The 13,582-nt window shown below is 43.1% G+C and overlaps 1 protein-coding gene across 2 annotated transcripts in view; it reads left to right on the forward strand.

Annotated features, from left to right (window-relative positions):
* Nucleotides 1-13,582, forward strand: part of PTAR1 (protein prenyltransferase alpha subunit repeat containing 1) — a 74,154-nt gene that overhangs the window by 1,529 nt on the left and 59,043 nt on the right. For both annotated transcript variants that reach the window (XM_038401382.2, XM_038401378.2), the window contains exon 2: nt 3,921-4,090. In XM_038401382.2, coding sequence (XP_038257310.1) covers nt 3,921-4,090 — 170 coding nt within the window. The remainder of the gene's footprint in view (nt 1-3,920; nt 4,091-13,582) is intronic.

A 13,582-nucleotide genomic window follows, 5' to 3' on the forward strand; every position in this document is an offset into this window, starting at 1 on the left:
TTCGCTCCAGCTCCAGGTGAAAACCTGCCGCTCCACTGCTCTGGAGCTGCTCCGCGCTCCAGCTCTGAGCTCTGCTCCAGAGTCCTGCCAACGCGTACCCCTTCTGCCGTGAGAAGGAGACCCTGGAACATGCCTACCTCTAATCAGCCAGGTTGCAGCCCATCTTCTGTCTCCTCCAGAACCTTCTGCTGAGATTCTGGCTGCATTTTTCTTTGCATCTCTGCATACTCCATCTCTGGCCCCACCAAGTCATAAGACCTCAGTTCAACCTTGGCACTGACCAAAATATCTCCCTGAACTAATGGATGGGTGATTGGTGATTGTGGGATCTTCTTTCTTTTCCTACCCTTTTCACACATTTGGGCAGAGTTCCTCTGGGCCGTGTCCACCAACTCCTTCACAGAGCAGTGCACCGTCCAGGGTTCTCTGCTTTGTGACCCCATCCAGTACTCTTCTTTTGAACCTTTGATCCTTACGCGGTTGAGTAGATGGGCCCTTCAATTTGTGTAGGTCGACATCCACCCCCTTGAGAATTCAGGTAGGCTTCTTGGGCACTAAAGTCACTAAGAGACAATAAAAAGTAAAGTTCTAAGCTGAATGTAAAACTGAGTTGTTGTCTCTCATATTCGATTTTTAATTAGGATGAAGAGTTTGTATCTTTTTGCTTTTTTTTTAAACCTTACTTTTAATTTCTCTTGTAATTAAAAATCCAACCTAAGACTCATGTTGACTTGACTTGTCTTGCTGAGTCATATTTCACTAGAGAAAATGAGGCTGACTGTCTCAGCATATTATGTTCTATTTTTGAACATATGTATAACTTGTAAAATGGTAATGCAAAATATCTTTGGCCCCAGGCATACGAACACTTAACCTTGTGTATAACATTACTTGCAAGTAGTTCCACTGAAGCCAAATGTGGTTGCTCACATCAGCAAAATTATGCATACACTTAAGCGTTTGCAAGATTAGGGCCTTAGTTTTTACAAAGAGGTACCCTGTTCAGCAATCTTGGTGATGTAGGGGCAGTGGTTTTCAAACTGCTGGGTTGCAGAATGTAAGGCACTGGGTCACGGCAGCTCTGGTCAGCACCGCCGACCGGGGCGTTAAAAGTCCCATCGGCTGTGCTGCCCGGCTAAGGTAGGCTAGACCCTACCTGTTCTGACACTGCACTGCACCCTGGAAGCGGCCAGCAGCAGGTCTGGCTCCTGGGGGTGTGGGTGGGGGGACAGGGAACTTAAGAACTTAAAAATTGGACAGTAATAGGCTGCGAACCTAGAGATGGTGGAACCTAGTGATATTCTAACAAAAAGAGCTCCCAACCTTGCTTATAGTTGTTTCTGTCACTTCACGCTGAGCCCCAATCCACAAAAAGTTAAGTTGACCCAGCTATGTCTTTCGGGTGTGAAAAATCCATCCCCCCCTGAGCAATGTGGTTAAATCAGCCTAATCCCTGGTGTAGACAGCGCTAAATTATGGAAGAATTCCATGAACCTAGCTACCACCTCTCAGGGCGGTAGATTAACTATATCGACAGGACAGTCTCTCCCATTGTTGTAGTAAGTGTCTATGCGTGAGCACTGCAGCAGCGCCACTGTATCGTTTCAAGTGTACACTAGCCCTAGCTCAACAGACATTTTTAAGCATCAGAGTGACACATAGATTGCCATTGCTGGAATCTTGTTATATAGATGCCAATCGCAATGGGGTACCAATCTCTGTTGGGATCTCTACAGGCTACTGCAATGCAAATAAATAATTATTGTGAAGTAATTACTTTTTTCCCCCTAAATTCTCATTGCAGCTGTATATAGAATTCACTTCAAGGAAGTGTTTTTAGAGATGGAGGATCTATGATTAAAAACTTCTTTGCAAATGATTTAATAGCAGATAAAAACACTGGATTTTAGTAATGTCCAACTCTCCTTGTATTTGTGAAGAGCATTCAACTCATCATGTTGAGATAGATGGGAATTACTCAGACATTCACTTATTCTTTTAAATACTAAAACAGAAGAAAGTCTTCTATTTCCAAAATTAAACAAATACAGTGGATTAATGAAAAGAGGCGCTAGTTTTACCACTTTCTAGTTCAGGGGCAGTTTGGCTGGGGGGGGGCGGGGAATCTGCTTTTCGGGTATTGTGTATCTGGCAGCTCAGTTGTGTGCAGTGTAGTCTGATTTGCATCAGATTTATTTTTATTTCAAAAATGTAAATACTAAAAGTGTCCATCAGAAAGGCCTGGTCTACACTAGACAATTAGGTTGACATAAGGCAGCTTTTGTCCACCTAACTATGTCCATGTACACACTACAGCCTTTCTCCCATCGACGTAAGTGCCGTTCTACACCAGCATAATAACTCCACTTCCACAAGAGGCATAGGGCTTATGTCCATGTAGTTAGAGCCACGCAGTATCTGTGTTCTGTGTACACACTATGTTGCTTACATGGGTTGTTTGCTGTCTTGTCAATTTCAGGGCTCCAAGCCAGACAGCTAGAGTCCAGCTCCAGCTGGGCTTGCCTGCCTGAAGGCTAGCTGCTCAGAGAGTCAAGAAGCTGGGTGGCTGGCCTCTGCTCCCAGCTGGGAGCGGAGAGCCCAGGAGTTGGGTTCCCAACAGGAAGCTGTGCTCTCACTGCCCCTGTTCAGTTGATAGAAGCGCTCCTGCTGAGGATACACACCGCTGACGGAGGATAGTATGGACATAATAATTACTGCAGTGGCTAAGACGACCTAATATAGGTCGATTTAGGGCTGTAGTGTAGACATGCACAAACTCTGGATGTCCCTTCTAATATTTAAAACTTGCTATAATCTACAGTAACACTCAGCTGCTTAAATTGATAGCAGTCTAGTCTACTTGCTTTCCAAAAGACCATTCTAATTCTTCTAATTTGTGGTAGCTTATACAGTTATTGGATAAATGAATTAAACTATAGTTCAATTTAAAATCATTTTCTTTATACTGCCATCTATATATTTTACGCATTTATTTGCAGGTCAGCATTCTAAACTTGGTATGTCTCATACTGGCTTATTCATGCCTGAACAAGCGCTATACTGTTTTTAACAACAAACAGATATAAAGCAGTCTTACAGTTCTGTTTGCCTGGGATGAATGTTTTTTTGTGTTTTGTGGAATGGCTGTGAGGTTGAGTGAATAAATAGGAGTGTCTTTTCCCCCTCCACCCCATCATGGTAAAGGGTGGGCATGTAGGGTTGTATAGGGTTTTTTGAGCATGGGCTGGTAAACTTGCATGACAGGCTTGCAAGGTTGATGAAGTATATCTTGTCCCAATTAATAAATACAGTATATATCTCAGTCTCCAACTGAAGCCAAGAGTATATATACCTCTATGCAAGGTTGGCAAAAGTTTGCTCAAGGGCCACGCTAATTTTCATACACTGGAACAGAGATGCAGCCTGTGGAGACTACATACTCTAGGATGCAAAGCTCTATCTTGAATCAAATTCCCTAGCTAGATCACTTCAAAGATCTGAGCTGCCTAGCACTTTCTTCTAAAAGATAAGGGGATAGCTATGGACTCTGTTGTAGATGTCTGAGGTCCTCACGTTGGCAACCACTACCTCTTACTTAATGTAGCTGGTAAAAATTTACCACATTGCCCACTTCATAGAGTCAGAGAGATTTTAAGAAGCTTATTTGTGAAGTTAATTTTACTGCACGAGGCATTTAGTTAGGAAAGCATATTTAAGTGGGATGTCTGGGAAGTTTCCAGGTTGTGTGTTCAAGAACCAAGAAGGTGGGCAGAGGTAGAAGACCTAGAAATCAGAAAATTGGGGGGGTGGTATGTGGGCTAAGTAGAATGGGAGAAGTGGGCAGACTGTTAACTTTAGAGTAATAATTGGTAAAAGAAAATAAGTAGTCTAATTATATTTTACTTGTGTTTATTTTTAAGAGATGAAATTGGGTTAATACCTTGTCCTGAAGCCAGGTATAACCGGAGCCCTATAGTGCTGATAGAAAACAAGCTTGGCGTGGAGAGTTGGTGTGTCAAGCTTCTTTTGCCATATGTTCACAACAAACTCCTCCTCTATAGACAAAGAAAGCAATGGCTGAACAAAGATGGTAAGTTACTTGGTTGACTGAATTCCTGTATGTTTCCCACTATGTAGTTTTTGATCATCTCTGATACAACGCAGTCCACTTTAAATGTATACTTGGTAGTGTTTTGGAATAACCTAGTGAAATGGGGAGGGAGAAAGGAAACCTATTGCACAAGCTAGCACGGCTATCTTGCAAGTTCTTTCTTCTACCTAAGTTGAGATTCCAGCTCATTTTTTTGTCCCCAAGGTGTAAGTGGTATAGAGAGAGAAGCTTTGCCTAATTCAGGAGAAATGTTACTGTGTTGGGAGGGAATTTTATCTAACTCTCCTTGGTCAGAAGACTGGTGATATGTAGCTCTTGGTGGAAGAGGAGTGAGGGATTTTCAAGGTTTATAGGACCTGAGGGGGAAATCATTTATATAAACAAATCTATATTCTAGAGCTCCTGTTTGCTTTACTAACTCACTTTTGCAAATGGCTAAAGATATTGCTGACTTTGAATAGTTTTAACATCCTTTTTAGGAAAAGGGCTGTGAAGTTCTGCTTCGTTTGTGGGAATGTCACTAGGTGGTCAGCATGATTTAGAGAGGAGGGATAGCTATGAAATTTGACAAATGACTCTTACGGATAAAATCACTCAGTTTCTCTATAAAACAAAGTTGTGTTTGTAAGCTATGGATGAAGGGTAAGGTCTGTAAAAGCAATATGAAATTTCTCATCGTTATTCCATTGAAAAATAGATTTGTGTCTCTGTGGAAAAACTGAAATACCATATACCTCTTGTAAATGGACTGAAAACTCTGTTTGGTAGATTGGTACAGCAGCTTGGATGTTACATCGCAAATCTATTTCACTGTGGACAGGTGGCGGGCGGGGACCACCTTCAAGTCACAGGATCATGCTAATATACTTTAAAAATGTGAACAAGAAAGGAAAGGAGAACTGTGTTGAAAATGCTTTTGCTACAGTGGCACTCAAACTGTAGCCCTCAAACATCTTTATAAGTCTATCATCATATCACCTATGATATGAAGATAGACTTATAATATGCACCCTTTTCTGCCCCAAAGCTGGGGAAAATAGAAGTGCGTTGCAGCATACCCTCATGGTAAATGGATTTGAGCTGTTTTACACCAAAGAGTATGTTGGACGCCAAAGTCCGTGGCCCTCACAGACTGTGCCTTGCTCTCAGCACCCTCTCAGTCCTGGTGATTGTAGCTGTGACAAGATTACATCGGCACAAAGGCAGCCTTTCACTTAGGTAGGTTCTGAGATATTTAGGGCTTTTTTAGATTAAAACCATTACCTTTAAACGACACTGTGAAACCAGTAGGTAGCTGATGTAAATCATACAATGCAATAGGGTCTCCTAATGAGATATGCCACTTACTAAGTGAGCTGCTGTACTCTGCTCCAGTTTGAGTTTCCAGGTGGATTTTAGATGTATCCCCAAGTAGGGTTTGCCTAGATTAGGAAAAGAGATCTATATTAACTAGTCCCAATTTTTCACTAGTGTAGATGCATCTTGATTTAGGTGGTTGAGGTCCACCATAAGCGCTCCATAATTTATGTTTGACGTGAGGTGTAGAACTGGTTGTCTTCAACCTAATGTTGGCATGTTAGTCACTTTTGAATTGTTAGCTCTCACAAGAGCTTCATATATATTCTGGATAATATGGAGGAAGATGATTGAGCCTTCTGGGACTCTGCCTGTGAGCCGTCTAGAGTTGGAGGATGATGCCCATAATTAGGCTCCATGTTTGTCACAAAGGTCATGGAAATCACGGATTCCATGACTTCTGCAGTGGCCATTATGGCTGACCTGAGGACTGCCCAAGCAGCTGACCCTGGAGCTAGCTGCTCAGGCAGCCCGGGGGACGGCCTCACTGGCCGCTGCTGGAATGATCCTGGTCTCACCGCACCGTCCCCTGCTCTGGTGGCCCAGGGCAGCTGGCTCCAGGGATTGCCCTAGCAGCAGCTGATGCAGCTAGCCCTGGGGACCACCTGAGCAGCGGTTCTGAGGGTGGCTGGAGCAGCTGCAGCTCAGCAGCTCCTGGCAACGGTCCTGGGGTGGCTGGAGGAGTAGCAGATGGAGCAGCTATTGGCTGTGTACAACAGGGCTCAGGAAAGGGGTTGGGGTACAGGAGGGATTGTGGAGTGTGGGAGGAGGCTCAGGGCAGGGGGTTGGGATGCAGGAGGGGTGTGGCAGGGGGTTGGGGGTTGGGGTGTGGGAAGGGTTTGGCGTGTGGGTTCCAGCCTGGTGCCGCTTACCTGGAGCGTCTCTGGGGTGGCAGCGGCACACACCGGAGCCAGGGCAGGCTCCCTGCCTGCCTGCCCTGGCCCCGCACCACCCCCGGAAGCAGCTGGCACCATGTCCCTGCGGCCCCTGGAGGAGGGGTCACAGAGGGCTCCGCATGCTGCCCTCGCTAGCAGGCACCGCCCTACCCACAGCTCTTATTGGCTGGGAACAGGGAACCATGGCCAATGGGAGTTGTGGGGGGGCGGGCGCAGCTCGAGCCCTCTGCCCTCCCTCCCCCAGGAGCCACAGGGGCGTGGTGCTGCCTGCTTCCAGGAGTGGTACGGGGTTGTACCACCATGGGGGTGGCAATCCCGCGGGCTGAATCCAAAGTCCTGATGGGCCGGATGCGGGCCGTAGTTTGCCCACCTCAGTATAAATCATGGACAGGTCACGGCCATGATTTTTTTTGTTTCTTGCCTGTAACCTGTCTGTGACTTTTACGGAAAAATACCCATGATTAAAGCGTAGCCTTACCCCTAATGACTCTTCAGGCTTATTTTTGGGGGGAGAGAACCTGACCTATTTCAGTTCACCCGTAGTCTCTTGCAGGTGGAACTGAAATACTTTGTGAACAATGGCATTATATGCCAAAAATATATCTAGCAGAATGAGTATGAGCGTACTTTCCTTGTCTCTGGATGGGGGAAGTTATCTATCAGAACAGCAGGTGCCATCTCTGTCAGGTTTCAGGCCAGGTTACTGTGCAGAGGAATCTTGTACTGGTAGCTAACAGTCTACCAATGTCTGTCGTGCAGTCTTCATGACATGCGCAGGGTGACAAGAGTCATAGAATATTAAGGTTGGAAGAGACCTCAGGAGGTCATCTAGTCCAGTCCCCTCCTCAAAGCAGGACCAACCACAAGTAAATCATCCCAGCTAGGGCTGTTTCAGGCTGGGCCAAAAAACCTCTAAGGATGGAGATTCCACAACCTCCCCTGGTAACCCATTCCAATGCTTCACCACCCTCCTAGTGAAATAGTGTCCAACCTAGACTTCCCCCACTGCAACTTGAGACCATTGATTCTTGTTCTGTCATCTGCCACCACTGAGAATAGTGTAGCCCCATCCTCTTTGGAACCCCCCCTTCAGGTTGTTGAATGCTTCTATCACTCTATCCCCTTACTCTTCTCTTCTGCAGACTAAATAACCCCAGTTCCCTCAGCCTCTTCTCGTAAGTCATGTGCCTCAGCCCCCTAATAATTTTTGTTGCCCTCCACTGGACTCTCTCCAATTTGTCCACATCCATTCTGTAGTGGGGGGACCAAAACTGGACACAATACTCTAGGTGTGGCCTCACCAGTGCCGAATAGAGGGGAATAATGGCTTCCCTCGATCTGCTGGCAATGCTCCTACTAATACAGCCCAATATGCTGTTGGCCTTCTTGGCAACAAGGACACACTGCTAACCCACATCCAGCTTCTCGTCCATTGTAATCCCCAGGTCCTTTCTGCTGCTTAACCAGTTGGTCCCCAGTCTGTAGCAGTGCTTGGGATTCTTCCTTCCTAAGTGCAGGACTCTGCACTTGTCCTTGTTGAACCTCATCAGATTTCTTTTGGCCCAATCCTCCAATTTGTCTAGGTCACTCTGGACCCTATTGCTACCCTCCAGCTTATCTGCAGCTGAACTTGCTGAAGGTGCAATTAATCCCATCATCCAGATCATTAATAAAGATGTTGAACAAAACCGGCCCCAGGACCGACTCTGCTTGATACTGCCAACTAGACATCGAGCCATTGATCACTACCAATTGAGCCCAATAATCTAGCCAAGCTTTCTATCCACTTTATAGTCCATTCATCCAATCCATACTTCTTTAATTTGCTGGCAAGAATACTGTGTGAGAAAGTATCCAAAGCTTTGCTAAAGTCAATATATATCACATCCACTGCTTTCCCCATATCCACAGAGCCAGTTTGCCTTCTACAATGAGATCAGGTTGGTCAGGCATGACTTGCCCTTGGTGAATCCATGTTGACTGTTCCTGATCGCTTTCCTCTCCTCTTCAAAATGGATTCCTTGAGGACCTGCTGCATGATTTTGCTGGGGAATGAAGTGAGGCTGACTGGTCTATAGTTCCCGGGGTTCTTTTTCTTCCCTTTTTTAAATATGGGCACTATATTTGCCTTTTTCCAATCATCCGGGACCTCCCCCAATCGCCACGAATTTTCAATGATGGCCAATGCCTCTGCAATCACATCAGCTAACTCCCTCAGCACCCTTGGATGAATTAGATCTGGACCCGTGGACTTGTGCGTTTCCAGGTTTTCTAAATAGTCCTTAACCTGTTCTTTCGCCACTGAGGGCTGCTCACCTCCTCCCCATACTGTGTTGTCCAGCAGCAGTCTGGGAGCTGACCTTGTCTGTGAAGACCAAGGCAAAAAAAGCATTGAGTACTTCAACTTTTCCACATCATCTGTCATTATGTTGCCGCCCCCATTCAGTAAGGGTCCCACACTTTCCCTGACCACTTTCTTGTTGCTAACATACTTGGCATATCCACCCTTAGCATGGTACATGGTAACATACCTGGCATGTCAGTACTGGGAGTTGTCTTGCCACAACTTTCTATATACTCTATAATCAGAAATAGAAGATTTGATATTGTCCAAACAAAGTGATGGTTTCTTCATCAAAGAAAAGACAGTCCTATAAAAAGACTGTCAATGTGCTATTTCTAAGGAAGACACCAGTTTCCACCAGTCATGGACCACTTTCTGTCCTGATGCAAGAGTTCATTGCTGCTTGATATCCGCAGCCCCACTACTGATACCCAATTCAGTTGGCAGGTTATTGTCCAGAATGAACTCTCTTCCAAGCAGCCAATGGCATTTAATACAGTTCTCATGCTGTGTTGTTGGGATCAGGTAAAAGGATCTACCATTTGTTTCTGAAAAATGGGCTTTCATGAAGAAATATCTGCTTTTGTTCCTGAGTTTGAGACTATCATGGCTTTAGCTGACCAGAATTAGGGATATGGGGATCCTTCCGCACTGGTGCAGTAGGCTAATCATGACAGGGATGCAAGGAGACACACAGACACGCAAACTTCAGCAAGCAGACTGTTTGTTTTTTCCCAACCCAGAGATGGAGGTAACTGGGCTGAATGGAACTTTCCAAAGTTTGAAAGGAAAGATTAAGGTTTAGATAAGGGAATATATGTGTATAGGGATTTTTGTTCTAACCCTTTGCTCTCATGCTATTTATATTTGGGTGAATGAATAATAAATGGTTTGTTTTGAAGAAGCTGTTTGGGGGTTATCATAGTCAGCTTGCTGATCATGGAGGAAAAAGGCTTACAAATGTGTTAATTTCACACAGGTTCCAAATGTGAAAGCCCCAATGGTGTTAATCTGGTTAGGAAACGGGGCTCCCACCCAGACATCTAGTCCCAGAGTAGCTGGACTTCAGAGTTCCATCCTTTTGAAAAGTCACTCAAAAGGGACTCTGAAAGGCCTAAAATGTAGCTTGCCTTGTAATTGTGACATCGGTGTAATACTGTTCGACAATAACAAGATCTGGATCATTTCCATGGGTATATTAGGATCCCATCTGGTTGCTACTGATGCATTCAGATCTGATAGAAACCTATGACCATATCTGATCTCAAACAGAGAATTTGAGAACTCTTCTGAACCTCAGTAAAAAGAATTTTAAATGCAAAACATAAATAGTTAAGTCTGACATGGTGTCAGAAACTAATGTGAATTTGAAGTGATAGCTGACTTAGATGGACTAGTCAGAACATTAGCTTATCATACAGACACCGGTGAGGTGTGTGTGGATTGCCTGGCAGGTCCTTCACATGCAGAATTTCCTGATTGGACCTAGATTGTTATAGAAAAGTCCTGCCCCAGAAAAGACACAGCAGACGGACAAAAGGCTTTCTACATCTGTAGTCCAAATTAAACATATAATGCAAAGCTTGTTTCATTTTTGGAAGTAAGCAAGAAGGCAACCATTGGTTCTTATTTAGTCTCCAGCTCCCTACTAGCTAAATTTGTCCTATTCTCATAGAATCAGGTGCTTTGTTGTAGTAAGGCTCAGATCTGCAAACAGGATTTGCTCATTGAATTACTCTTGTTAGTAATGTTCAGGGCTGGAAGTTGAAGTCTTCTAATTCTGTCTCTGACAGAGCCTGTCTGAAGTCCTTTCATCCCAAAATACAGACCATAAAACTGTCATCTTACAAATATTTCAGCAGTGTGAAATCCAGGTTTTTGTCTTTTTCTCTTGAAGAGAGACTCCCTTTTCCATTGTTTTTAACAGAAAGCAAACAAAAAGTGCCTGGTGCAAGATGGTCTGCAAAATTATTCAGGTTTGTCCAGCTTTTAAAATGATGATCTGTATGTTCTCAAGACTCTGCTATATTAATGACCTGCTTTATATGCCAAACTCTGCTTTAAGTGTTGGATGACATGCTTTTCCCTTAACTGAAAATTGCCTTTTTCAAGACAGAGAAGTTTGGCAGAATTCATAAGCTTAAATGATGGAGAGGATGAATGCCGAAAAATTCAATAATCCCGTGACTGAGTTACAGAAAGGAATTTGTTTTCATGTAGATTGTTATACATAATCTTTCAAATGTAGACATTACTTGACTTAGAATCTAAACTGTGATATCCTCATATGCTAAAGCCCCACACAGCACTTCTTACTCAGGCAAAACGCCTTTTCACTTTTAATAGAACTTTGCATGGTGGGCAGGTCTCTTCTGGTTATAATGCCAAGTATAGATTTGGTTCTCATTGGTGCTAAAGTCATTAGCCTCTTGGGTGGGGAAAAAGTTTGGCAATTGAAATTGTATTCCAGTCTTTTCCAATTGGTATAATTGGAAGTTCCATAAACCATCTTAAATACAGGAGTGAAAATTAATGGTTCTGCTTCAAATATCAACTCTTGCAAGTAAATGATACATAATCATCATTTGCTAGCAGGATCTCATAAGAAGCAAGTACATTGTAATGAGTTATTGATTATTTATTGAGACAAGTGCTTAATTTACAGCTGATCCTTGTTACGTAGAAGGAAATTCAGAGTTTTTTGGAATCCAGAAAAATAGGACCGCGACTAAGCCACCTTGCCATAGAATCTTACTAAACTACAACTTTCTCCAACTTCTATGGAAAACTGAAGGTTTTAAAATATCCTAGGTTTACTACACACTTTGTGATCCCTCCTATAATGTTTAGATTTTATGCATGTATACTGAATATATACTGTGTGTAGTGTCATCACAAATTGTTCAGCGGATTACTAGAGATTATTGTGAATATCTTCAGTCTATTTGATATAAAATACTCAGTTACCACATACTGTTTAGCATTGTATACTCCACAGTCTTCTTTATTCCAACAAAGAATAAAAGGAGAGTGTCTGATATTTTTATTTACAATTGAGAGTATTAATATGTAGAGTGTGATTTCAAGATGCTTGTTTAGGCATTACAGGGCATCCAACAGTATGGTTCTGGTTGGGAACTGGTTACTGTTTTCACTGTGAATGCTTGTTGCTCAAAAGAAAGCAGAAGAATAGTTTAAGATAGCTATTTAGAGAACTGGACAGTAACGGTCTTGGTAACTGTGGCCCTGATTCTGTATTAACTTATACATGTGCATAGCCTCGTGCACATGGGTAAGTCCTGTTGGTTTCAAAGTTAAACATTTGTGTCTTTGCAAAATCAGAGCCCTACTCTTAGTGTACCATAATTCTAAAAGTGTTGTAATCCTCTTTTCACCACTGAACAGATGTACCTTTTTGAAATTAAAATGTCACGTTTCTGTAGATCTGTGGTTTTATTTTTACAGTTGTGGGCTGAAAAGCATGCGTCATCTTTGATTTTATTTTCTGGTACAGCCAAATAAAAATAAACACAAAGAATCTAGGGCCACATTCACTTCTTGCAGCTGAAGAGACTCTCCTCTCTGCAAGCAGACCTGTGCAATGAGCAAGTATGCTGCTGCATTCTGCATAAACCTCACCCAGCAGCAAAGACCTGCTAAGAGTGAATTAAAAAGTAAACAAATCATATGACCCTAAGGCATGTCTTATTTTTGCAGTACTGTCACAGGATAAGTAAAGGTACAGCAGAAAACCAATCCTATTTTGTCCTATGGCTGACACATGGCTTTCCATGGAAAGAATGGCAAAAAGTGCCCCTAACATTCATAAAGGGAACCAAAGGTTCAAAACCATCACTTCTCACAGAAAAAAATCTGCAATTTTTGCAAGTAATGGCTAAGATGGCTCTAAGTACTTTTTCTGTTTGTCCTCTTCATGCATTTGACAACAATTTTTGTCTAGTTTCACTCTATTCCCTGTATAGACAATTGGCTTCCCTTGTTTTTGTGGGTTTTTCACATGGCATTAGGGGGTGAAATGTTTTTAACATAGTAAAATGTGATTGTAAAACCACAAAAAATGACAGACTCTAACTCTTTAGTTATTATTCCATTTAAACTGATTAGATTTCTACTTGGTTGTGTTCCTGATCCTTGACATAATAAGATGCACTAACCTGGAAATTTGTCTGATACATGGTTGTAATTCTCAATAGGATTAATTAACATTAGTTTGGCAAGTGCATCCACATCAAGTATAAACAAAGTTTGTTTTTTAAACTATTTTTAGCTTAATTAATGTACAATTTAGCTTAGCTAAAATTTTATCACAGTTGATCTTTGAATAGTGATGTTACGTAATAATTGCACACAAAAACAACATTGCAACCTTAACAATGATTTTTAAAGTCAAGCACTCAAAAGCTAGGAAAAAGCCAGAATTAAGGTTGTCTGTGCATCCTAGTTCCCATATCCTGGCCCAGCCAATCCTACTTTCCTCCTTGAGGCTTGCTAAGTCCCAATCTCCCCACTGACTTCCAGTTTTCCTCCCTGTCCCCACACCCAAACATAGTTTCCTTGACTAGTCAGTCCGAGTCTCCCTCCAGCTCCTCATGCAGTCTGTGCTCTCCCCCCACAATATCTCCCAGTGGCTCCCAGTCATTCTCCTCCTCCTGGCTTCCAAGCCAGTTTCTCTCTCCTCCTCCAGTGCTAGTCTTACCAGACTCCTTGTCTTAAACTAGTCCTTTTCCTTCCTTTGGTCTGTTTTTTGTCCCATATGTGTTTGAAGCAGATGGTTTTCTCCTCCTGAGTGCCAGCTAGGGGGGCACTGAGAGCACAGGAGAGACATGCTCTCTGTTCTCGGTTCCTGTGCCTGGC

This window comes from Dermochelys coriacea, chromosome 5, assembly GCF_009764565.3.
Source record: "Dermochelys coriacea isolate rDerCor1 chromosome 5, rDerCor1.pri.v4, whole genome shotgun sequence".
In the NCBI taxonomy this organism is placed as follows: Eukaryota; Metazoa; Chordata; order Testudines; family Dermochelyidae; genus Dermochelys; species Dermochelys coriacea.